General features: G+C 45.4%; 2 protein-coding genes across 3 annotated transcripts; both read left to right on the top strand.

The window, feature by feature from the left end:
* The first annotated feature begins 2,807 nt into the window (after nucleotides 1–2,807).
* LOC141963711 (protein C19orf12 homolog) lies at nucleotides 2,808–5,822 on the top strand. Its single transcript, XM_074913297.1, has 2 exons — nucleotides 2,808–3,027; nucleotides 5,033–5,822. Exons 1-2 carry the CDS (start codon nucleotides 2,868–2,870, stop codon nucleotides 5,296–5,298), a joined length of 426 nt encoding a protein of 141 aa, XP_074769398.1. The 5' UTR covers nucleotides 2,808–2,867; the 3' UTR covers nucleotides 5,299–5,822.
* An 8,965-nt stretch (nucleotides 5,823–14,787) lies between these two features.
* LOC141963664 (protein C19orf12-like) lies at nucleotides 14,788–18,065 on the top strand. Of its 2 annotated transcripts, XM_074913219.1 has the most exons (3): nucleotides 14,913–15,010; nucleotides 15,769–15,917; nucleotides 17,017–18,065. In XM_074913219.1, exon 3 carries the CDS (start codon nucleotides 17,049–17,051, stop codon nucleotides 17,271–17,273), a length of 225 nt encoding a protein of 74 aa, XP_074769320.1. In that variant the 5' UTR covers nucleotides 14,913–15,010; nucleotides 15,769–15,917; nucleotides 17,017–17,048; the 3' UTR covers nucleotides 17,274–18,065. The 2 variants fall into 2 exon arrangements, with proteins under 2 accessions (XP_074769319.1, XP_074769320.1); XM_074913218.1 differs by lacking the exon at nucleotides 15,769–15,917 and having other exon boundaries at nucleotides 14,788–15,010.
* The last annotated feature ends 8,372 nt before the right edge of the window (nucleotides 18,066–26,437 follow it).

Genomic DNA, 26,437 nt, shown 5'->3' with positions numbered 1-26,437 from the left:
GAGTCTGGGTCAGGACCTAGAAGTGCTGTTGTTGTCTCTTGTGGACACAGAACATAAAGGGTTTATTCAAGTCTGGCAGACCCAGAGCAGAAGCTCTCATCAATTCAGTCTTAATGGAATCAAATCCTTTCCATCGCTCTGCTGTCCATTCCAGAGTTTCTCCAGGCCCCTTAATACCCACATATAATGGTTTATCAATCAGGCTAAAATTTGGTACACAGAGTCTGCAACATTCAGCAATTCCCAAGAACCCTGACAGTTCTTTCTTAGATCAGGGAGGTAGCTATTTGACAAAATAGGTTCTTTTCATTCTGGACTCAATTCTCTTTTTCCCTGAGATATTTCAAATCCCAGGTAAGCCACTGTAGTTTGAGCTATCTGGGCCTTTTTCTGGGAGACACAATATCCAGGTAGCCCCAGGAAATTGCGCTAGTCAGCTGTGGCAATTTTACATTCCTGTTCAGTTCCAGTTCCCAAAAGTGTATCACCCACATCCTGCAACGGTGTGATAGAGGGATTCTTACTTTGCCATTCTTCCAATTCTTTGGCAAGTACATTACTGAGCAGGGTTGGGTTATTCTTGAATCTTTGGGGCAGGACAGTAGGTAGTGGGACTTACTATGTTATTAGTAATCCGTGTGTTCCGCCCACTCTGTACACCACCAGATAGCAGTGTGGTTCCTGTTTTGTTACGGTCTGGGTTTTTTTTCACTCTTAAGCCAATTGCACTTCGACTCTATTTGTGAAAGAGTTTTTTATTTGTTCAGAGAAGCCCCAGAGCAGCTGATCACCTTTGCATGGCTCGAGGTGCCATGTCACTGTAAGGAAATGTCCTAGCATTTATTGGCAGTGTGGTGGATGGAGTAATGCAGATGGCTTCTGTGGACAGCCAGCTTCTACACGCTGCAGGAATGTGATGCAGCAGCTGTGGGTTTCTTTGCTCACAAAACATCATTTCATGTGTATTAGAATTAGATTGGTTTAGGAAATTGTGAGAGTCAGTCAGTTTGACTGTGGGAAAGCAGATTCTGTTACTCTCAGTGAGAGCCGTGTTGTGTTGTCAAGTCTCCAACTTGTGTTTTCCCATCCATGCTGCAGAGTCTTCACACTGAAGAGCTTTTCATGAGACTTTCACTGGATTTATCCCAAAGAGAAGCAGCAAATCCATTTTAGCACACAGGTGGCTGGATTAATCCAAGGTGGTTTTGCCCTGTAATCCCTTTCCTCAGTTGGCACACGGAATCGAAGAAACTTGCTTAATGAGCAAGCTTAAACCGTACTGTTCAGTGCTGAGTCCTCGGGCCTTATTTACTGAACACTCCTCCAGCTCTGCTATGGGGTTGGACTTTCTCAGTTTGACTTTAGGGGTTTTCCTCTGATCTCTGAATCGGTGTCTTTCATTAGTATTGAACCTATTTTTGCAACATGAGATGTGGATATTTTTAGTATCTCTATCTGTTCTCCTATCATTAAAGTAGTTACATTTGAATTTGGTTGTTATTTTGAGGCTCAGCATCATTGCAAATATTGCTCTGAGACGGCAGGATGGATCCTGGGAAAGTTGGATCATAGTAGCTGTTTCTGAAAAGTTTGATTCAGATGACTGGCTTAAGTGCAAGCAAACATCAGGGGCAAAATAAGGGGTAAAATGTTTTCTTCAGGTAGACGCTTTTTTTTTTTTTTTTAAGCAGAGAAGCTGTACTGTTTCTTCATGCAGCTTCTTTCCTTGGTCACCGCACTTGCTGGCACTGGCAAATCTGAGGCGTGTGTTTCTTCTGTTGTGCCTCCTGATTTACCTGCTGTGACAAGGCAAGCAACCAGGGGAAAAGAATATTTCATATGCAGAAATTCTGGAAAGGTGCCCTGTTATCAGTTGGGTTTTCTTGGGGCTGGATTCAGTGCAACTGCCTGGCTTCCCATGGCTGCAGGATTGGGGGTGGAACATTCACCCGGGCATGCCCCGCTGCCCTTTTTGTCAGCGGGGGCCACAGCAATGGCGATGGGTAGCCACGCTCTCTGTGGGCCTCTACAGAAATGAGTGGGCTTAGACAGGCAGCAGCAGCAAGTGAATGAGGTGGGACAGGTTTGGTGTCGGAGGGATCGTTCTCGAGGGCAGATCTCTGCCCCATGCTGGGGACTTGTCACTGTGTGTAAGGGGGCTGAGGTCCCATCTCTCTGCCTCCTTGTACACGAGAGTCATCCCACGTGCCTGCTCTGAGCCCCGACTGCTGTGCACGTACACCCCTGCATTTCTGATGCCCTGTCTCCAGCGCTCCCCGTTTATTCCCAGGTCACTTGTCTGACTCCTCCTGAAATCTGTTCCCTTCCTCAGGCTCTCCTTGATTGCTACAGACAGCCTCCCGCCTTCAGAAATCAGTGTGGAAGTGGTTTTAAGTGCGTAACAAAATGTGGAGAAGGGCTGATATGTGAAAACAAACAACTGATTTGTGGCAAGAATTAGGACAAGGAGAACATACCTGACAGACTTGTCCATTATCATCTGCTGCTTGCAGAAGAGTGAGGCTCTGATTTGTCTTTTTCCCCAGAGCTGTGCACGATGCTGAACAGACGTGGCAATAGCTCAAGACAGAGGCGATGGATAGATAGAAGAATTAGATCGAAACTTTCTTAAGTCTCTCATTTCTGCTACTTGTCCTTGTTCAGTCTTTTCTCCTAAAAGCAGATATTTCCGGTCCACTCTGTGATTCAGTAACTTTAGCTCTTTCCCAGAAATGAAAGTGAAAGCAAATTTTTTTTCCCTGTATTGACTCTGCCCACTATTCTTTTAGTCTCATAGAGTCCTGATCTCTGTTTACTCCCTGTTGCAGCAACTTAAAACATCTTTTTCAGTATCTTAACTCATTAAGATGTCCCAGAGAGTTGAGGATGTGATTCAACTGTTGTGCCACCTCTCTCAGATGAAGGGGATGAAAGCTGCTGTCAAACATTATGCTCGAGGAGCTCTGCTGGGAATTCCAACAGCACTTCTTGGGGGTCTGCTGGGAGGTCCAGTTGGAGTGGCTGTAGGTAAGTGTGTTTTGCTTTAGGAACGAGAAGTGTGGTTAATTTCTGAGTGAAGAAACAAGTCTGCGTAGTAGGTACGGGTTGAAGGAAGGGGGCATGCAGTGCTGAGATTTCATGTAACTGGGCTTTAACAAGATGCTGTTTTGCATGTGAGCTTATTAGAAACGAGCAGTGAGTCAGGAAAGCGTGTGTCAGTGTTTCCTCCTAGGGTGACAGTGACCTTCCTGACTTGGACCCCTGTGTGGCAAGCTGGAAGCCATCCAGAGGTCTGAGGCTGAGATGGTGGTGCCTCTGAAACCCTTTGAACAAGCCGTTAACCAGTCATTTGCTTTTGGTGGGTAGAGCCCTGGTTCCCCTCCTCAGAGGTATGCCAGTGTCCACACAGGGTGTGGGACGAATCAGAGAGCAAACTACCAGGCTCTGCGCTCGTTAGAGCGGGCTCTGCTCCAGTGCTGCGGGGGGGAGTGAGGAGGAGAGGGGTGAGGCAGGGGCCAAGGAGCGCAAGAGGCGATGGTAGCAGTCAGGGAGCAGGCTGGTACCTGGTGGCACAGAAGAAAGGAAACTGGGGTGTAAAGCGAGGGTGTGTAAGTGTTTTTGGTCAGCCTTAGCAAGGGACAGGGTCATCTTCCCAATGGTCTTGTTAAAAATGATGTTTATTTCTGTATTTTAAAGGTACCTGCTATTCACTCCTGATGAACTTTTTTTTTTTTTTCCTCTGGAATTCATTATTCCTTGTCTCTCTGCTTTTTATCCATGTACAGAAAATTACAGAAGACTACAGTCTAGTAGGAAAGAGCTGTCTCTCCTCTGTGTTTTCTGCATTACAAGTTGTCTAGTTCAAAAGCTGCCTTGTCACTGAAGTCGTGTGGGCCTTGGTCCTTGAGTGCTGCTTACTCCTGAGAGCTTACTGGTATTGGAGTGTGCCTGCGTGAGGGTTAGCAAGGCTGAGTTATAAAGAGGAACTAAATAATACGTGAGGAAAGATAACAGAAAATCATAGAATCACAGAATTGTCTGTGTTGGAAAGGACCTTAGAGATCCTCTAGTCCCACCCCCTGCCCTGGGCAGGGACACCTTCCACCAGCCCAGGTTGCTCACAGCCCCGTCCAGCCTGGCCTTGAACCCTGCCAGGGAGGGGGCAGCCACAGCTGCTCTGGGAAACCTCTGCCAGTGTCTCACCACCCTCACAGGGAACAACTTCTTCCTCATATCTAATCTAAATCTGCCCTCCTTCAGTTTAAACCGTTACTCCTCCTGCAGAGAGCCCACATTTGCCTCGTCTCCTTTTATCACCACTGTACCTGTAGAATTTTTTCTTGTTGCCCTTGACATCCCTGGCCAGATTAAAATCTATCAGGACTTTGGCTTTTCTCCCCAGATCCCTGGCTGTTTGGACACTTTCTCTGTATACTTCTCATCCGTCCTTGCTTCTACCCTTTGCAGAATGCAAAATGAGGCTGTGTATTTACTCCTGTTACAAGTACAGAGCTTAATTAATAGCCAAAATAATATTTTGACCAATGTACATCTGAAGTTACCAGGAACAAAGAAGTGAATTTAAGCTTTTGTAAAGAATTTGTAAGCTGTAAATCAGAAGTAAAAGTAAAAATGAAAGTGGCCTCATTCTTGAATGAGATGATGAGATTATGTGCTCATGGCACTGATGAGGCAACTGTTGGTCTGGTGTTTTCCCTGGGCGTGGTTTCATCTAGTAGTAGACTTTACCTGAAGCAGGGCCCTGAGGAGTGTTGCTTTGTTTCTGATTCCTAGCTTGAAGCTATTATCTTTGATTGTGTAAAGAGTTCCTTTGTGTTTGCTGTGGGTGAAAAAAGCTTTAAAAAATACTTCTTGGTGCATTGAACATGGTGTATAAACCTGGTTAAATTAGACACATATGCAACTCTGCCTTGATTTCTAATAAAGGTGGCAACATTGCTGATGAAGGCTGTGGGTAGAATTCCAGGTTTTAACATGAACTGGTCAAGAGTGACATCTCTCTCTTTTCTAGGAGGAGCATTTGGTGGATTGCTGGGTGCCTGGATGACTGCTGGACAGTTCAGGCCGGTCCCTGAGATTTTATTGGAATTGCCTCCTGCTGAGAAGAAGAAGCTCTGTGATGAAGCCATGTGTATTCTCAGTCACTTAGACTGGACTGATATTGCTCGCCTGACTGCTCATGTAATGAGAAATGCTCATCTCAAAGAGAAGTTGGAAGCATTGCTGAAAAGTTTCCTCTCTGAAGTGCTAGGAGCAAAGGTTCAGTATAGACGATAAATCTTTCCAGAGCAGGTTTTTTTTTTTATTATTATTTTTCTCTGAAAATTGTGATTCTTCAATGTAGCAATTATTAGTTATCAGTACTAATTATGAATGTAGGCAGATCTCTGTATTATTTTCAGTTTGGGGGCTTGGTTTTGTTGTTTGTTTTTTTTTTTTCTTTTTGTTAAGGATTACTGCAATTACTGTCATAAGGATTACTGTATTACCTGACATTGTCTTGCAATGTAATTTTGAAATACTCTGCACTAGGACTGAATTCAAAATCACTGAAGGGAATCATGCTTCTCTTACACCAATATATCCCTAGATAAAATTTTCAAAGTCTTTGTATTGAATCCTGTTTGTGCACGTGCTTTCACTTTCTCTGTAAATATCATCTAGGAGTCAAAGTAGTCGGGGCATTTTGAAGACTTTTCCTACTGTCTGTTTCAGTCATCTTACTACAACATATTCTGAATCAAAGTATATATATGTAAAACACCAGACATACGCACAAACAGCATGGAAACATCTGGCTATCGAGTGAAATGATATAGAGATCCACACTCGTAAAGGCAAATGTGCTCAGGCAAACACATGGAGAGGTGAAGAGGTGGGTGGAAGAGGCTAGCCTACAGTTAAAATGTGTCTCTTCTCAAGTCTGGAGCAAATACTAGCAGTGCATCGGTATTTCTCAACAGGCAGTAACTGAGATTCAAGAAGCAGCCTGGCTTTACCCTGGACTTCTGCTGGCTTTGTGGACAGAGGGTCATCAAACTTTGAGAAGTCTGAGCCTGAGAGATGTCCCAGCTCAGGGGAGACGCTGATCAGAGCCCACTGTGATCCAGGAGAGCTCAAAGGGTCTTGCTTAGAATCGCTCTTTATAGGTTCTGAGATAATTGGCTCTTGGCAGGTACTTTGCCGTCTCAGTCCAACGCAGACGATGGAAGATTCTGGTACTTTCTACCAGATGTGCAAGCCCAGAACTCGCTAGATCTTGGAGTTTTGGTATCACCCCCGTTGGGCCACAACCCAAGTTGGATGTAGTAAGTTATCAGGAGATACGGACCCTTACTGTTGTTGTTAAGCGATAAGAGGGGGGGGAGCAGGAACCAAGTGTGCTAAGGGAGTGCCTTAACACTCTGGTCCACTGCCTTTGTCATTGTCCTCAAGCGCTTGGAGAGGAGGGGGTAGAAACCAAGTGGGCTAAGAGGGCGCCTTAGCGCTCTGGTCTACTGCCTTTCCTGATCCGTGTGACCTGACATGTCGTCCGTTTCCCAGCGATAGGGAAGATAGGCCTGGGGAGCGTTAAGGAGTGCCTTAGTGCTCTGGTTCTCTGCCTTTGCCTATTCACCCTGGGCTGCCATGTGAGGCGGGCGGAATATTGCACTGAGCACCGAGCAGCCCAGGAGGTGTGGGACGGGGCTGCACCACCACACTCTGCCATAGTTTCATAATGTGAAGCCAGACGTCAGTGTCTGTTCAGTTTTTAACAATCTTTCAGCCTTCACTGTCGTGCGAAGGGGGCTGGTGTCATATGGGTACCAGTAGAAGTTTGGTCCAAGTAGCTGGGAGTTCTGCATGGGCCAGTCCAGCTTATGTTCAGCCCTGCTGCCCCTGAGCTCCCGAGAAGCTTTAGGCTCCGTGCCACAGAGCAGCATGCTCTTAGTTGGTGTAACAAATTTCCCTTCCATAGGTTTTCAGACGACCGAAGTAGAACCAGGAAGAAATGCATCGAATTGTGTTTGTTCTCTGCATCATTACTGAAGAGGTTTGGTACTCGTGGAACTTGCTGGCAGGTGGCAGGTGCCTCTTTTCAAAGTGCTAGCAATAGGATTGCAGTCTGGTCTGAAACACGTTTCACTGCTGGCAATGGAAGAAGAAGAGAATCCAGCTCAAGTGTTCATCTCAAGTGAGTTTGGACGTACGAGAACTGGGAAATAACCACTTCTGGTTGTGGAGATCCTGATACGTAACTACCGAGGGAGAATGAGCGTGGCACCCCACCGTGGTTCTGTTGTTTTTTTCAGTGGGTCATGACAGTTCATACGGTTGAATGCTGCAGAAGGATCAAGTTGCACTGTCTCGGGCCTGCCCCACTGCCCTGTTTGTCAGCAGCGTCTGCAGCAGCAGCAGTGGGTACCCATGCTTTCTGTGGGCCTCTACAGAAATGATTGGGCTTAGATAGTCAGCAGCAGCAGGAAGTGAACGAGGTGGGAAAGGTTTTGTCTTGCAGACATCATTCTTGGGGCAGGTACCTGCCACATGCTGTTGTCCCTCAAGCAGATTTCCTTAGACAGTGTGCAAAAGCCAGTGTTACACACCAAGCCACAATCGCATTTTATTCTGTATTTGCACAGATGGGTGCTAGGTGGTAATGCCAGAAAGCGAGCAGACCACACAAACTACATGGATACACATTTACTGTAACGACCATTGTTTAGTTTCTTATCACGTCCCTCGTTTGTGAGTTACATTTAAATTATCCTCACTTGCGGTGTTAATTAGCATGCATGCTCTCTACAGGCATGGCAGGGGAAAGTGTTTCTGGTCTTGCATTGAGTCGGTGGTTGTGATCTTCCTCTGCCATCTTTACCTTTCCCCCATTTGCCACCGATTTCGCTTCATGCTTCCCAGGCAGTCATCCAGCCTTTGGTGCACTATGAGGCAATATGTTCCTCTCTTATCAATCTTTTAGCTCCAGTTCAGGGACATAGTTGTTAGCCCGTCACACATTGTTTATACAAAGTATCAGGCTTACACGATAGAGACGGTGACTAGTGGTCCTTGTACTTGATGAGAAACATATATGGGCTACAATTCCCCTCTTTGAGACTACCTAGAGAACTTAAATTCTTCTAGATAAGTCTCATCTTTTCCACGGTTTGTTCACCCATACTTAAGCAACATCTCCATGTACATTGGATGAGTACATAAAGGCATACAAACACAATTAGTGCTGTAACTAAAATTCCCAAGTTTCCCTACCCATAGACTCAAATCAGGAAACCAGGAAGTTAAGCATTTGAATGTTTCTTCAGATCCATAAGGATCCATAGGGAGTATTATCCTTTTGTATCTCATGAAGGATTTTAGCCTGTTTCCAAATTTCATTTAAATCAGTAGAAATCCTTCCACTTTGATGTACATATACACAGCAGCTCGTATTTGAAACTGTGCATACTCCTTGAGAGATCAGCATCATATCAAGAGCCATCCTATTTTGTAAAGCAGTTTTAGCTAACTCAGACACTTCTTGCAGGGCCTTTATAGCATTTCAAGTCTCATTCCCAATTTTCTCATTTGCAGGCAAAATATTTACTATGGCTTTTCCAGTTCACTGACTCCAGCCATGGTATAAACCATCTGGCAAAAGAATGAAAAGCTGTTGGTCATTCTGTAAGAGGACTGCCTCCTTTTGTCTCTTTAGAAACAATCTTAGCCAAATATCGTTTCCTCCACTAAACTTGTCCATGATTTTTATATTTGGAACAATTGCACCTAAAGTGCATATTCCCATCTAGTTCCCCGGTAAAACTTTTCTGGCTTGTGTGCCGCATATCCAGAACCTTCTGGAACCAGCCAGACAATACTGGGCAAGACAACATCTCTTCTTTTTGCTATTGTTATCGTACAATTACAGCTAGGGTGATCTCCCCCAGAAGTGCTGTTTTCCAACAAGCAGTTTATCCTATCTATCCCTTTTGGGGGGGAACATCTCTGAAAACATAATTTGTAACTCTCACATGGAGAGTTTTCTACTTCCCATTCCCAAGATTCTAACATATCTACTTTAAAAGAAGTATTACTCCACAGATTTTGCCAAGGAATCCCCTTTTGGCTGTGTTCTGGAAAATGAGTAGAAACCCAACAGTCAGATTGGTTTGCAATTGTAACTGTCCTCTCAATCAGTCTGAAATATAAATTCCAATCCCACTATTTCCTGATTACTCTTGAGTCAGAAAAATTATCATACAATACTGTATCACCCAAATCCTGCTTTGTTCTTGATAGACATTTCTGAGCATATGTCACAAAAGGAATCAATGGCATGAATAGTATACAAAACAGAGAAACCAGTCCTTGAATACAGTTTAAATCAGAATATGACTTAATGGATTCCCAGCTGCAGTTCATTGTATTCTCGAAATCTTCAGCTTCAAAGGTTGGATTTCCTCAGAAATCCACTCTTCCTTTGGACCCTCCTTCACTCTGGTGTAGTGTATCCAAGAGTCTACCCCTTCTAGTTTAACAGTGTGTGGCAGGTGCACCTGCCCAATGAAAATAGGGCTTCTTGGCTGCTGAAGTGTAGCACCTTCCGATGTCCCCTGTTCTCAGGGCTTCACGGTAGTTGGGGCCTTTGGCCAATGGGAGCTGCTGTTGACTCCAGGTCAGATTGGGCCTGGGTAGCAATGGAGTCCCCTGGGGGGGCCATTTGGAGCTCGTCCCCTGGAGCCGCGTGCTGCGGTCAAGGACTCTGCCCTTGGGTCAGGACGCTGCCCAAGGAAACTCCTTGAGGTGCTTTGGGTCAGGACGCTGCCCTGAGAAGTTCCTCAATGTTGAGAGCCCTCGCTTGTTAGGTGAGTGATAGAGCATTTTGGGTTGTTGTTAAATCCCAGGAAGCGGTGCTTTTGTCTGGGTTTTGGGCTGTTGTTAAACCCTCGGAAGTTGTTCTGTTCCCCTCTGATGGATGTTCAAACCTGTAATTGAATAGTTGTGGAGGGCTAGTTAATTGTGTTGACGATACATTTTTAATTTTTGGTGTTTTTTTGTTTATGTGAGCGCCTCCATAACACAGCGGTAGAGGTAACCAACAGTACCAGGTAAGGCCCTTTCCACTGTTCCTTTAGGGGTTCATCCTTCCAACTGCAGATACAGACTCAATCGCCAGGATGAAAGTCATGTACTGGAGTGTCTAAAAGTACAGGTGATCTCTGGTTTAGGCACCTGTGAAGGGAGGAGAGAACACATACCAAAGAGAACATATGTCCAGCTAGTAAATGGCCTCCTGTTACACGCATTTAACTATCTTTACCAGTTATTTACTGGGTATGGATTACTGAACAGTGTTTCAAAAGGACTTACACCTTCTCTGACTCCGGGGGTAATCTGAATTTTCATTAACGCTATTGACAACACATCTATCCATTTCCTCTGACTTTCGTGAGACAATTTCAAATCTGCCTTTTCACTGTTTGATTCATGCTTTCCACCTTTCCACTCGACTGAGTCTGCCAGGGAGTATGCAAATCCCATTTAATTTGTAGGAATTTTGCGACCCCTTGTACTATTTCAGCGATAAAATAAGGCCAGTTATCCCATAATATACCTTCTGGGATGCCAAGTCTAGGAATCACCTCTTTTAACAGCACTCTAAGTCCTACTCTGGCTTTGTTGGTACTACACGGGAAAGCTTTTGGCCATCCTGAGAAAGTATCTACGAGTACTAAGAGATGCTTAAACTGGTTACACTTTGGTAACTCCGAAGAATCTATCAGCCAGTATTCCCCAGGGGTTCGACCTTGTTTAACTTCTCCTGGTGGAGGTCTCTTTTGGAACTTTGGATTATTTTTACAACATTACTGACACTGCCACACAATTACATTGGCTAACTTTTGCAATTTCAGTCCTATAGCACATTGATTGAGTCTCGCAGCTAACGCGTTTCTTCCTATGTGAGGTTCACTGTGGGTTTTCTTCAATACTTCTCTAACCATAGGGGTGGTAATTAATACTTGCCCACCTTTGGTTACCCACCACCCTTCTTCTGATTTGGTACAGTCAAGGCATTTTGGTAGCTCCTCTCCTTTTCAGAACAAGTTGGGGGTTCCCAATGGACCTTTCCTGACGGTACCAGTGCCCCAATCAATGATTCCTCCTTCACAACTCTTCTAGCTGTTTCATCTGCCTTTTGATTTCCTTTGATTGTTTCAGTGTATCCCTTCTGATGCACTTTGCAGTGCACAATTGCAACTTCTTTTGGCTCTAAAGCAGTTTATAGTAACTTTAGAATCTCTGATCCCTGTTTAATAGGAGCTCCTTGGGAAGACAATAGTGCACGTTCCTTCCAGCTGGCTCCATGTGTGCGGGCCACTCCAAATGCATACTTGGTGTCTGTATAGATGTTTATTCTTTTACCGATAAACAGCTCCAAGGCTTAAGTTAGAACCATAATGTCTTCCTTTTGAGTGGAAGTATTGGGTGGCAATGCTCACGCTTCAGTCTCTTTTTTGGGGTTACCGTGGCGTATTCAGCCTTCTGTTCCCCAGTCATCATGAAGCTACTTCCTTATCTGTAGAAAGTTCAACTTCAGGATATGTTAATGAATCTTTCAGATCATGTCAACTAGAGTATACTTGCTCCATGACATGCAGACAGTCATGCTCCAGCTCTCCCCTCTCATCTACTGGCATTAAAGTAGCAGGATTCAAAGTTGAAGACATCCTTAACGTGGCATCATAGTGTTCAATCAGTATTGCCTGATATTGGGCCAACCTGCTAGGAGAAACCCAGTGATGCCCCTTTTGTTTAACTATCACTGCATGTGTTACAAAAACTGTGATAGATTGTCCCAAGGTGAGTTTCTGGGCTTCTTTAGTTAACACCACCACTGCAGCTACTGCTCTCAAACACGCAGGCCATCCTTTATTTACTCCAATTGCTCAGAGAAGTAAGCTACCAACCTTTTTGGGTCTCCTAGAGTCTGGGTCAGGACCTCCAAGTGCTGTTGTTGTCTCTTGTGGACACAGAACGTAAAGGGTTTATTCAAGTCTGGCAGACCCAGAGCAGAAGCTCTCATCAATTCAGTCTTAATGGAATCAAATCCTTTCCATCGCTCTGCTGTCCATTCCAGAGTTTCTCCAGGCCCCTTAATACCCACATATAATGGTTTATCAATCAGGCTAAAATTTGGTACACAGAGTCTGCAACATTCAGCAATTCCCAAGAACCCTGACAGTTCTTTCTTAGATCAGGGAGGTAGCTATTTGACAAAATAGGTTCTTTTCATTCTGGACTCAATTCTCTTTTTCCCTGAGATATTTCAAATCCCAGGTAAGCCACTGTAGTTTGAGCTATCTGGGCCTTTTTCTGGGAGACACAATATCCAGGTAGCCCCAGGAAATTGCGCTAGTCAGCTGTGGCAATTTTACATTCCTGTTCAGTTCCAGTTCCCAAAAGTGTATCACCCACATCCTGCAACGGTGTGATAGAGGGATTCTTACTTTGCCATTCTTCCAATTCTTTGGCAAGTACATTACTGAGCAGGGTTGGGTTATTCTTGAATCTTTGGGGCAGGACAGTAGGTAGTGGGACTTACTATGTTATTAGTAATCCGTGTGTTCCGCCCACTCTGTACACCACCAGATAGCAGTGTGGTTCCTGTTTTGTTACGGTCTGGGTTTTTTTTCACTCTTAAGCCAATTGCACTTCGACTCTATTTGTGAAAGAGTTTTTTATTTGTTCAGAGAAGCCCCAGAGCAGCTGATCACCTTTGCATGGCTCGAGGTGCCATGTCACTGTAAGGAAATGTCCTAGCATTTATTGGCAGTGTGGTGGATGGAGTAATGCAGATGGCTTCTGTGGACAGCCAGCTTCTACACGCTGCAGGAATGTGATGCAGCAGCTGTGGGTTTCTTTGCTCACAAAACATCATTTCATGTGTATTAGAATTAGATTGGTTTAGGAAATTGTGAGAGTCAGTCAGTTTGACTGTGGGAAAGCAGATTCTGTTACTCTCAGTGAGAGCCGTGTTGTGTTGTCAAGTCTCCAACTTGTGTTTTCCCATCCATGCTGCAGAGTCTTCACACTGAAGAGCTTTTCATGAGACTTTCACTGGATTTATCCCAAAGAGAAGCAGCAAATCCATTTTAGCACACAGGTGGCTGGATTAATCCAAGGTGGTTTTGCCCTGTAATCCCTTTCCTCAGTTGGCACACGGAATCGAAGAAACTTGCTTAATGAGCAAGCTTAAACCGTACTGTTCAGTGCTGAGTCCTCGGGCCTTATTTACTGAACACTCCTCCAGCTCTGCTATGGGGTTGGACTTTCTCAGTTTGACTTTAGGGGTTTTCCTCTGATCTCTGAATCGGTGTCTTTCATTAGTATTGAACCTATTTTTGCAACATGAGATGTGGATATTTTTAGTATCTCTATCTGTTCTCCTATCATTAAAGTAGTTACATTTGAATTTGGTTGTTATTTTGAGGCTCAGCATCATTGCAAATATTGCTCTGAGACGGCAGGATGGATCCTGGGAAAGTTGGATCATAGTAGCCGTTTCTGAAAAGTTTGGTTCAGATGACTGGCTTAAGTGCAAGCAAACATCAGGGGCAAAATAAGGGGTAAAATGTTTTCTTCAGGTAGACGCTTTTTTTTTTTTTTTTTAAGCAGAGAAGCTGTACTGTTTCTTCATGCAGCTTCTTTCCTTGGTCACCGCACTTGCTGGCACTGGCAAATCTGAGGCGTGTGTTTCTTCTGTTGTGCCTCCTGATTTACCTGCTGTGACAAGGCAAGCAACCAGGGGAAAAGAATATTTCATATGCAGAAATTCTGGAAAGGTGCCCTGTTATCAGTTGGGTTTTCTTGGGGCTGGATTCAGTGCAACTGCCTGGCTTCCCATGGCTGCAGGATTGGGGGTGGAACATTCACCCGGGCATGCCCCGCTGCCCTTTTTGTCAGCGGGGGCCACAGCAATGGCGATGGGTAGCCACGCTCTCTGTGGGCCTCTACAGAAATGAGTGGGCTTAGACAGGCAGCAGCAGCAAGTGAATGAGGTGGGACAGGTTTGGTGTCGGAGGGATCGTTCTCGAGGGCAGATCTCTGCCCCATGCTGGGGACTTGTCACTGTGTGTAAGGGGGCTGAGGTCCCATCTCTCTGCCTCCTTGTACACGAGAGTCATCCCACGTGCCTGCTCTGAGCCCCGACTGCTGTGCACGTACACCCCTGCATTTCTGATGCCCTGTCTCCAGCGCTCCCCGTTTATTCCCAGGTCACTTGTCTGACTCCTCCTGAAATCTGTTCCCTTCCTCAGGCTCTCCTTGATTGCTACAGACAGCCTCCCGCCTTCAGAAATCAGTGTGGAAGTGGTTTTAAGTGCGTAACAAAATGTGGAGAAGGGCTGATATGTGAAAACAAACAACTGATTTGTGGCAAGAATTAGGACAAGGAGAACATACCTGACAGACTTGTCCATTATCATCTGCTGCTTGCAGAAGAGTGAGGCTCTGATTTGTCTTTTTCCCCAGAGCTGTGCACGATGCTGAACAGACGTGGCAATAGCTCAAGACAGAGGCGATGGATAGATAGAAGAATTAGATCGAAACTTTCTTAAGTCTCTCATTTCTGCTACTTGTCCTTGTTCAGTCTTTTCTCCTAAAAGCAGATATTTCCGGTCCACTCTGTGATTCAGTAACTTTAGCTCTTTCCCAGAAATGAAAGTGAAAGCAAATTTTTTTTCCCTGTATTGACTCTGCCCACTATTCTTTTAGTCTCATAGAGTCCTGATCTCTGTTTACTCCCTGTTGCAGCAACTTAAAACATCTTTTTCAGTATCTTAACTCATTAAGATGTCCCAGAGAGTTGAGGATGTGATTCAACTGTTGTGCCACCTCTCTCAGATGAAGGGGATGAAAGCTGCTGTCAAACATTATGCTCGAGGAGCTCTGCTGGGAATTCCAACAGCACTTCTTGGGGGTCTGCTGGGAGGTCCAGTTGGAATGGCTGTAGGTAAGTGTGTTTTGCTTTAGGAACGAGAAGTGTGGTTAATTCTCTGAGTGAAGAAACAAGTCTGCGTAGTAGGTACGGGTTGAAGGAAGGGGGCATGCAGTGCTGAGATTTCATGTAACTGGGCTTTAACAAGATGCTGTTTTGCATGTGAGCTTATTAGAAACGAGCAGTGAGTCAGGAAAGCGTGTGTCAGTGTTTCCTCCTAGGGTGACAGTGACCTTCCTGACTTGGACCCCTGTGTGGCAAGCTGGAAGCCATCCAGAGGTCTGAGGCTGAGATGGTGGTGCCTCTGAAACCCTTTGAACAAGCCGTTAACCAGTCATTTGCTTTTGGTGGGTAGAGCCCTGGTTCCCCTCCTCAGAGGTATGCCAGTGTCCACACAGGGTGTGGGACGAATCAGAGAGCAAACTACCAGGCTCTGCGCTCGTTAGAGCGGGCTCTGCTCCAGTGCTGCGGGGGGGAGTGAGGAGGAGAGGGGTGAGGCAGGGGCCAAGGAGCGCAAGAGGCGATGGTAGCAGTCAGGGAGCAGGCTGGTACCTGGTGGCACAGAAGAAAGGAAACTGGGGTGTAAAGCGAGGGTGTGTAAGTGTTTTTGGTCAGCCTTAGCAAGGGACAGGGTCATCTTCCCAATGGTCTTGTTAAAAATGATGTTTAGTTCTGTATTTTAAAGGTACCTGCTATTCACTCCTGATGAACTTTTTTTTTTTTTCCTCTGGAATTCATTATTCCTTGTCTCTCTGCTTTTTATCCATGTACAGAAAATTACAGAAGACTACAGTCTAGTAGGAAAGAGCTGTCTCTCCTCTGTGTTTTCTGCATTACAAGTTGTCTAGTTCAAAAGCTGCCTTGTCACTGAAGTCGTGTGGGCCTTGGTCCTTGAGTGCTGCTTACTCCTGAGAGCTTACTGGTATTGGAGTGTGCCTGCGTGAGGGTTAGCAAGGCTGAGTTATAAAGAGGAACTAAATAATACGTGAGGAAAGATAACAGAAAATCATAGAATCACAGAATTGTCTGTGTTGGAAAGGACCTTAGAGATCCTCTAGTCCCACCCCCCTGCCCTGGGCAGGGACACCTTCCACCAGCCCAGGTTGCTCACAGCCCCGTCCAGCCTGGCCTTGAACCCTGCCAGGGAGGGGGCAGCCACAGCTGCTCTGGGAAACCTCTGCCAGTGTCTCACCACCCTCACAGGGAACAACTTCTTCCTCATATCTAATCTAAATCTGCCCTCCTTCAGTTTAAACCGTTACTCCTCCTGCAGAGAGCCCACATTTGCCTCGTCTCCTTTTATCACCACTGTACCTGTAGAATTTTTTCTTGTTGCCCTTGACATCCCTGGCCAGATTTAAATCTATCAGGACTTTGGCTTTTCTCCCCAGATCCCTGGCTGTTTGGACACTTTCTCTGTATACTTCTCATCCGTCCTTGCTTCTACCCTTTGCAGAATGCAAAATGAGGCTGTGTATTTACTCCTGTTACAAGTACAGAGCTTAATTAATAGCCAAAATAATATTTTGACCAATGTACATCTGAAGTTACCAGGAACAAAGAAGTGAATTTAAGCTTTTGTAAAGAATTTGTAAGCTGTAAATCAGAAGTAAAAGTAAAAATGAAAGTGGCCTCATTCTTGAATGAGATGATGAGATTATGTGCTCATGGCACTGATGAGGCAACTGTTGGTCTGGTGTTTTCCCTGGGCGTGGTTTCATCTAGTAGTAGACTTTACCTGAAGCAGGGCCCTGAGGAGTGTTGCTTTGTTTCTGATTCCTAGCTTGAAGCTATTATCTTTGATTGTGTAAAGAGTTCCTTTGTGTTTGCTGTGGGTGAAAAAAGCTTTAAAAAATACTTCTTGGTGCATTGAACATGGTGTATAAACCTGGTTAAATTAGACACATATGCAACTCTGCCTTGATTTCTAATAAAGGTGGCAACATTGCTGATGAAGGCTGTGGGTAGAATTCCAGGTTTTAACATGAACTGGTCAAGAGTGACATCTCTCTCTTTTCTAGGAGGAGCATTTGGTGGATTGCTTGGTTCAAGGATGTCTTCTGGACCGTTCAAGCCAGTCCCTCAGATTTTGTGGCAGTTGCCTCCTGCTGAGAAGAAGAAGCTCTATAATAAAGCCATTGTTTTTCTCAGTCACTTAGACTGGACTGATATTGGTGAACTGACTGCTCTTGTAATGGGAAATATGTATCTCCAGGAGAATTTAACAGCAGTTCTGATAAATTACCTCTCCAAAGAGCTAGGAGCAATGATTCAATAGAGATGATAAATCTTTCCAGAGCAGTTTTTTTACAGTGTAATGTATTTTACTCCGACAATTAATAGTTATCGGTACTAATTATGAATGTAGGCAGATCTCAGTATTAGTTTAGGGTTTGGTTTTTTTGTGGTTTTGTTTGTTTGTTTGTTTTTCTTATTGGTAATGATATTCTTAGATTACTGCATTTTCTTGACCTTGTCTGCATTGTAATTTTGAATTACTCTGCACAAGGACTGAATTCAAAATCACTGTAAGGAATCATGCTTCTCTTATGCTAATGTATTAGTAGTTAAGCTTTTCAAAGTCTGTGTTTTAGTTAGGAGATTTAATCCTGTTTGTACACATGCTTTAAATTTCTTCTGTGAATGACATCTAGGTGCCAAAGTAGTTGGGGCACTGAGAATTTTACCTACTGTCTGTTTCAGTCCTGGAAAGGAAAGTTGCAAGAAAGTGCATTAATGTGAACTCAAAGTCTCAATCCTTACTTTATTCTTTGTCCCATGTTAATTGTAACTCTTGAAGTACAAATTCCTTTCTGTAAGAAGTGAAGCCAATGACTAAACAAGGTTTAAAGGAACAGGTAAACAAACTGTGCACAGTTGTATTAATTCGGCGTGTCCTGTAATGGGAAGGCATTGCAATAATTGTCTTTTAAGAAAAACTGAAAAATGAGGAGCTGAATCTGCCATGTTTGTACTATCCCTAGGGTTAGGGTTGTGATTTCAGCATTGGTTTCTTGACTGAATCTGCACAGCTGGTCCTTTGTTTTCATTAAAGTGTTCATGAGAAGCATCCTAGTGGCCTCTGTTTTGCTTTAAGTAAATTAACTCTTTACGCAGCGGGTACTGGAATTGGAGAAAGCAGTCACCTTTGTACTGGAGAGCCAGCAGTTGGCAGCAGTGGTGATGGTGGGGTGAGTGACTTGCCAGCTTCACTGAACACCATGAAGCTCCAAATGCAATGCTGCTGAATGTCCCGGCCAGTTGTCCGCCATTTGTTTCAAGGCTCTTGTCAACGCAGTTTGTAAGTAGAAAAATGTGCAGGTGTGCTTTCTTTTAGATGTGAAAGCAAGTGAAACTGCCTCTGATAGTTTAATTTTTCCCCTAGAATCAAGACTTACCTGTGTGTGCATGATGAGATTTCTAGAGGTTGAATTTTAAACTCGGAAGTTGCTATTGTATACATTTGATTGATTTACATCTGCAGGTACCGTTTGCTGTTAACAGGGCAGGGTCTGTACTTCTCATCTGAAAACACTTTTTCGGTGATGTGGAAGACAGACAGAAGTGAATGGTAAGTGGACACTCCTTAGGCTGTGTCACAGATGAAAGTCTCTCACACAGTTATGGTTTAACAGAAATTTAAGATTATTAATGGTATGAAGTAGATCAAAGGTTACATTTTAGCAGCACGTAATGGTTGATTGATTTAAAGACTGACAAAGTGATTTCATACAATATGATTAAAATAGCTACTTGATTACAGATTTGAGCATGACCAGAGTCACATTGTCTTACTGCAACGTATTCTGAATCATATATATGTAAAACACAAGACGTACACACACAAAGAGCATGGAAACATCTGGCTATCGAGTGAAATGATATAGAGATCCACACTCGTAAAGGCAAATGTGCTCAGGCAAACACATGGAGAGGTGAAGAGGTGGGTGGAAGAGGCTAGCCTACAGTTAAAATTTGTCCATTCTCAAGTCTGGAGCAAATATTCGCAGTGCATTGGTATTTCTCAACAGGTGGTAACTGAGATTCAAGAAACAGTGGACAGAAGTGGCTTTGTGGACAGAGGGTCATCAAACTTTGAGAAGTCTGAGCCTGAGAGATGTCCCAGCTCAGGGGAGACGCTGGTCAGAGCCCACTGCGATCCAGGAGAGCTCAAAGGGTCTTGCTTAGAATCGCTCTTTATAGTTCTGAGATAATTGGCTCTTGGCAGGTACTTTGCCGTCTCAGTCCAACGCAGACGATGGAACATTCTGGTACTTTCTACCAGATGTGCAAGCCCAGAACTCGCTAGATCTTGGAGTTTTGGTATCACCCCCATTGGGCCACAACCCAAGTTGGATGTAGTAAGTTGTCAGGAGATACGGACCCTTACTGTTGTTGTTAAGTGATAAGAGGGGGGGGAGCAGGAACCAAGTGTGCTAAGGGAGTGCCTTAACACTCTGGTCCACTGCCTTTGTCATTGTCCTCAAGTGCTTGGAGAGGAGGGGGTAGAAACCAAGTGGGCTAAGAGGGCGCCTTAGCGCTCTGGTCTACTGCCTTTCCTGATCCGTGTGACCTGACATGTCGTCCGTTTCCCAGCGATAGGGAAGATAGGCCTGGGGAGCGTTAAGGAGTGCCTTAGTGCTCTGGTTCTCTGCCTTTGCCTATTCACCCTGGGCTGCCATGTGAGGCGGGCGGAATATTGCACTGAGCACCGAGCAGCCCAGGAGGTGTGGGACGGGGCTGCACCACCACACTCTGCCATAGTTTCATAATGTGAAGCCAGACGTCAGTGTCTGTTCAGTTTTTAACAATCTTTCAGCCTTCACTGTCGTGCGAAGGAGGCTGGTGTCATATGGGTACCAGTAGAAGTTTGGTCCAAGTAGCTGGGAGTTCTGCATGGGCCAGTCCAGCTTATGTTCAGCCCTGCTGCCCCTGAGCTCCCGAGAAGCTTTAGGCTCCGTGCCACAGAGCAGCATGCTCTTAGTTGGTGTAACAAATTTCCCTTCCATAGGTTTTCAGACGACCGAAGTAGAACCAGGAAGAAATGCATCGAATTGTGTTTGTTCTCTGCATCATTACTGAAGAGGTTTGGTACTCGTGGAACTTGCTGGCAGGTGGCAGGTGCCTCTTTTCAAAGTGCTAGCAATAGGATTGCAGTCTGGTCTGAAACACGTTTCACTGCTGGCAATGGAAGAAGAAGAGAATCCAGCTCAAGTGTTCATCTCAAGTGAGTTTGGACGTACGAGAACTGGGAAATAACCACTTCTGGTTGTGGAGATCCTGATACGTAACTACCGAGGGAGAATGAGCGTGGCACCCCACCGTGGTTCTGTTGTTTGTATTTCAGTGGGTCATGACAGTTCATACGGTTGAATGCTGCAGAAGGATCACATTCTACCCCTAATGCTCTGACTACAGCCCTACGCTATGGGATTGAGGTCACCATGATGTTTGGTATGTCTCCTTATGCAGGGATTTGGGCAAGTTGAAAGAACTCTTCAGCAGATTTGATCATCTGAGGAGAAGACCAGCTGCACAGCATGTGTTAATATCCATCTGTTGCTGTTCTTGGGTAGAGACATGGCTGTCCACCGCTGCATCCCTTGCTGGTATTGGAAACAGCTACAGGCAGGGGATGGCATCTTCAGAAATCCATTCCAGCTGCATAATGTCCGGGCTGCGTGTAAGGCACGGCCATCGCCTAGGAAACGACGTAACGCCGTGCCAGCACTTTCAGAGAGCAGCTGAAAGACTCACTGTGGGGAGGTGTACATGCTTACATAAAGAAACCATCTGTGATGCTGCTTGTTAGCCTGCTTTGGTTGGAGATGTGTCAGAAAGTCGTGGTTTAGCCCCAGCCGGGATCTAAGGAGCACACAGAAGAGTAAAAGTGAGAAAACTCGTGGGTTGAGATAAAGGCAGTTTTCCAGGTAAAGCAAAAACCACGCACACAAGCAAAGCAAACCAAGGCATTCGTACAGCGCTTCCCACCGGCGGGCAGGGGCTCAGCCATCCCCAGGACAGCCGGGCTCCGTCACACGTAACGGTGACTTGGGAAGACAAAGGCCATCACTCCGAACGTGCCCCCTTCCTCCTCCTTCCCCCAGCTGTATGTGCTGAGCACAGGGCGTGGGGTATCCCTTGGGTCAGCTGGGGTCACCTGTCCTGGCCATGCTCCCTCCTACTTCCGTGTGCGCCTGCTGGCTGGCAGAGCACGGGAAGCAGAACAATCCTTGGGGTAGGATAAGCACTGCTTAGCCACAACTAAACATCAGGGCGTTACCAACATTATTCTCATACTAAATCCAAAGTACAGCACTGTGCCAGCTACTAAGAAGAAATTTAACTCTGTCCCAGCCAAAACCAGCACACAGAATCAAGCTAGGTTTTCACTGGCAGGGGGTGTATTCTTAGGTAAAAACTGCCTTTTGTTCCTTTGGGGCTTTTTTGGGCTTGATTTCAAAATAGAAAGTGGCTTGATTTCAAAATAAAGTGTTATGTAGCAAAGGGAGGGAATATTTTTTTTTTAAAAAAAAAAGCAACCCTGAATTCAAACATAGATTAGTATGAGATGTGCTGTCTTACGGCAATTAGATTATTTCTTAAATTCTGCCTGTCAAGGCTGGATCAGTACACGGATAACAGAGTTACCTTTTTCCATGAGAAGTGGGGTTAACTTTTTTTTTTTCTGCTCGTACTGTGTTAAATTTCTGGCTTTAATGAATTTGTATTAGATAACAAGTATCAGCCCAGCTACAGGCTCGACTAGAATTCATGTACGTGCCCTGCTGGAGTTGGCTTTTTGGTGATTATCGTCCGTGAGCTATGACTGCACCAATGTTTGGTGCAGCTGCATATCACATGTAGTTATGGTGAGAAGATACACAAGCAGGCAGAGGAGGGTGGTTTCCCCCTCATGATGCCTGCAGGACAAGTGGATTTTGTGAGCTGAGCAGCAGCCAGGTCGCTAGTCACCGTCACAGCACAGGCTTCCCACAGGTCCCGTTCCCGGTGGCATCGCGGGGACTCCCAGGCGTGGTCCCTGGAGGAGGATGAGAACTGCAACAGAGGCCTTGAACGCAGGGTGGGAACAGGGCGCTGGTGTGGTGCGCCTTGGTGGCACACCCGTGGTACTGCTTAATTAGTTGCTATAGTGGTCATTAACTGGGGGTTTTACGGGGTTTTGGTGCGATCCTTGTGCTGTGCAGGGAAGAGGGTTCCCCGATTCACCCCACTGAGCCCCGAGTGCACCAAGAACCCTAAAAGCAGCCCAGTCCTGAGGTCCCATTAACTGACTGACGCTGAGTTTAGAGCAGGCAGTGAGGATCTCACCAGCAGCGGTTATCTGCCCCGAAGGTGACCGGGCAGAGAGCCGCTCTGAGCCCCAGAGCTGAGGTTCTGCAGAGTAAGTCCGTGTCCCCGCGAAGGAGGGTCTGGTGACTCAGCTCGTTTCCATCGCCACCGCTTACGTACTGCTCCAGTGCACGGGGCAGGGCTGGGGTGCAGCGGCTGCAGTCACCGGCTCCCAGCAACACTCCCCTCCAGGGGGGAGAGCTTGTGCTGCAGAGGCCTCGGGCGGGCCAGGATAGCCGCTCCTTTGAGGCGAAATGCTCTTCAGCACACACAGCAGAAAGCTACTGAGACCCAGCGTGTCACCTGTCTTTCGGGTGACACCTTGTTGATGGTTGCAGCCCAAAGGTGGTTTGCATGCCTCTTCTCTCTTCCGGGTGGTTTATAGGAAGTCAGTGTTGCAAAACTCACTGAAAGGTCTTATGGAAGGGGAAGGGGATTGTATTACTCAAAGTCATTAAGCAAACTGATTAAGCCTCTCCTCTGAGTGGTGCCCTCCTGCTTTCACATACACGTGTAACTGGGCATACATCGTTTATACCAGTCTTTATATTTCTGTGAAAAACTATGCAGATCCATGTGGAAATTCCGTTTTTCTGTTTTTTTCTCACAGTGCTGCCGCAGCTCCAGTTAGTGCTCGCTACTGACATGTAGGCAGAAGAAACCGAACACCTTTGCACTGCAGAGAGCTAAAGCTATAGGCCCCTATATGAGGTTTCATCTTTTCCTACGTAGAGATCACGGAAATCTGTGTCTTGTTCAGGCCGTAAGCCAGAAATCGAACATTCGTCACGTAACTGCAGTAAGTGTGGGATAATACTTCTCATTAAGTGTGACTTATGAATTCCAGAAGAGCCTAAGAGGTAAATATATAAAATTATTCTGAAGTCTGCAAAACTGAAGCATTCATTTCTGTGGACGACTGTTCAGAAGGCTTAGACAAACGTGAGCAATACAGCGTTCAACACTCCGTAGAGGCACTGCATTTGGCTGTCTGCACCTCTGCCATTCCCTCAAAGCAGTCTGGTTTGGTGTAGTGTCACTGCTGATCTTTCAACAGAGACAGCCCTTCAGCTGTCAGCAGGGTGGCGTGGTGGAAAGCCCATTTTGCTGGGCCTCTGAAGAGGTATCATCTTCAGTGGCTCTTCTGCTTGTTTGCTGGGTGACCTTGAATAACTTCCCGTCTCCATCCTCAGTGCATTTTTGGTTAAATACTTTGTAATCAAGAGGAAGTGGTGTGTTACAAAAACGTGATAGCAATATGTGGCGATAGGGTTCTAACCACTCTCTGATCATGCAGTCAGGACATGAGCATTAAAGAAGGAGAAATGGAAATGTTAGTAGGGGTTCACAGTAACTGGGATGAAGAAAAAGTGGGACGTTTTGAAATGTAGCTTTTTTCTTTGTTTCAGGGGAATGAAAGATTACGCTGGTGTTTCACCTTAACCAATCAGACCCCACAGAAGAGTGTATAAGGGGACAGAAGTGTTTTGTATTCTTTATTTTCTGCTCAGCTTCAGTGGGGAAGAGTCATTTAGGGTGAAATTAAATCTTTCCTGTGCTCTGATATGCTGCTTCAGAGTAGAGCACTCTCAGATACTCTCTTGTATGGGTAATCTGAAGACAGCATGAAGAGTTTATTATTTCTGTATCAGTGAGTAATATATGATGAATAATCTTTGTAATTTGGGGTCAAAACTCATTTAACAAAACAAAAGCTTTGAAGATCTTGTTTTAACCTCACTCTGCTGGAGTTCCCTGAGCATTTCCTTGTGTTGAGATGTTATGACAAAACAATTGGAGAATCACCCAGCTGAGTTGGAATCAGCCCCTGAACACTTGCAGAAATAGGAGGGTTCCCAGTGAGAGAGATCAGGGAGCTGGTGCTGGTGTGTGTTTAGCTTCACTTATATCTCCCCAGGCATCGGCATTCTCTCCCAGCTGGAGGTGATCTGTGCCTCCTGCTGAAGTGAGCCAGTGGATACCTATCCTGAGTGCAGAACTGTAGGTAAGCTTGTTCTTCTGATACTTTTATGGATTTCCAACATAATTTTTTTGTTCTTGCTAAGCCAACTGTGCCAATGGGCAGTGCCTCTATATTTCTGCCCTTTCCCCACCAGGCAATTCTGCTTAGTACTAATGGAAGTGTTCTGCAAGATGAAAGGAGGCCAAGGCAGCTCTGACTTTTGACTGCCATCTGCATTTATTCAAACTTTTTTGGCTCCAACAATCCTACTTTTTCAGGCCAAAATGAGAAGGCCATCTAACTTTTCTACCTTGGCCTTCCACATTAATTTTAAGCCCTATGTAACCAGATTTTCAAAATCCTAAATTAAAGACTTGCTTCCTTTTAGAGCAGTGAAGGACATGAAAGATGCAACAGATTAATGTAATATTTGGTTGTGGGAGAGATGGAGTGCAAGAGCAAATGCTTGAAGTTACTCTAGAAAGCAGGGGACAGGGCAAAAATGGTTCAGCAAGTACTGTGTTAAGGCAGAAGCACTGCTGGCGTTATCAGTAAGGATCAGTTGCCTGCTCTGTGCCTGTCCACAAGCTAGAGTTCACACAGCAGGCTTTTGACCAAACTGCAGTTTATTAATTGCTTATGCAGAAACAAAGTCAGTAATAGAAGTCTAAATAGGGTACTGGTGAGTACTTGGATCTGATTTTGTTGCTTTCCATAAAAGGGGCTCGCTTGCTTTTTCCAAGCCATTCTCTCCAGGAATCTGTGTATAAAAATATTTGTTCCATAACCACAGCGAACAGCCTCCCATTGCTTGGCAGCTGCCTGCATACTTGAGGCTTTCTGCTGTCTCTGAAGTTTAACTCTGCAGGAGCCCGTGCTGCTGCTGAGTCTAATCCTAATTTGGGGCTTTCATGTCCCCAGCCCAGCCCCATGGGACCGGGGCTGCTGGCAATGGTGGCAGCACATCCCCAGTGAGTACAGGGTGAAGATTAGCCTTCACATTGTGCCACTAGGGATAAGTAGCAATGAGGATAATAAGGAGCACTCTCATAGTGCTTTATGTGCTTTATATAGTGCTCTGCTGATACAAACTAATTAAGCTGCCACACAGCCTTGTGACAAAGGTATGTGTTTCTACTGTGCATAATTTAACTGTACCATATTGTTATGCCACAGACCAAAATTGGACACTGTCTTCAGAGAGCAATCAGGAAATCAGTTAACCAAATACTGGCTGCTCACACCCCAACAACTGAGGCAGCTTCAAAGCTGCCCCATGTCCTTTGGTTACTCTTGGCACATCTTTGGGAACCTCAGATATTCCTGCAAAGCAGCACGATGCTGTGCTTAACAAAGTGGCCCCAGCATTGTGCAGCAGCTCAGTTTCCATGTGTGCATATGGCCTCCACTGTCTCTTAACCCTGTCCAGAGGATGCAGTCCCTGTGACACTGGATTACACCCAGGCACTTCTGTGCTTCACTGAAAAGTCCCAGTTTCTGTGCTGCTGGTGTGGTGTTGTAATTACCCCATGGTACTTGTGTGTACTGGTCACAATGGAAAAAAAGGTCACACTGTGCTGTGTTGACATGTCCAGGAATAGAGTGGATGGTCTACTTTAATGGCGAGGTTAAAAAGCCTTTCTGGGCAGCAAAGCCACCTGCCCATGGCACTCCAGCACCTGCCATCAGCTGCTAGCATTAATGTGAGCCAGCGGTCAGTAGAATGGTAGGTATTGAATAGTACTGGTAAATTCCACCAGAAGAAAGATAACCCTGATCATATAGTCACAGTGCTGGGCTCGGGGTGACCTATTTTCTCTCAGGAAAGAGCTTGAGGTCACTGTGGGCAGATTTCTGTCAGTACCAGCTCAGCGCTCAGCAGCAGGTCAGAAGACAACGACAAGGTTAGGACAGATGGGGAAAAAAAATGAGAAGGCAACAGTAAATGTTGTTAGGTCACTGAATAAATCCAGGTAGCAGCTGCATCTTGAGTAGTCTGTGCAGTCTGACTGATCCACTCCAGTTAGTCCTTTTGGAGCCAAAAGGGCATTGTAGAGCTATGAAGGATACAGAGAGGGATAACAGTATGGGAGGGCATCTGTAAAGAGAGATGGGCTAGTTTAAAA

Source organism: Athene noctua, chromosome 9, assembly GCF_965140245.1.
Source record: "Athene noctua chromosome 9, bAthNoc1.hap1.1, whole genome shotgun sequence".
Taxonomy (NCBI): Eukaryota; Metazoa; Chordata; class Aves; order Strigiformes; family Strigidae; genus Athene; species Athene noctua.
The sequence above is the reverse complement of the archived record's forward strand: the minus strand, read 5'-3'. Positions and strand labels throughout refer to the sequence as shown.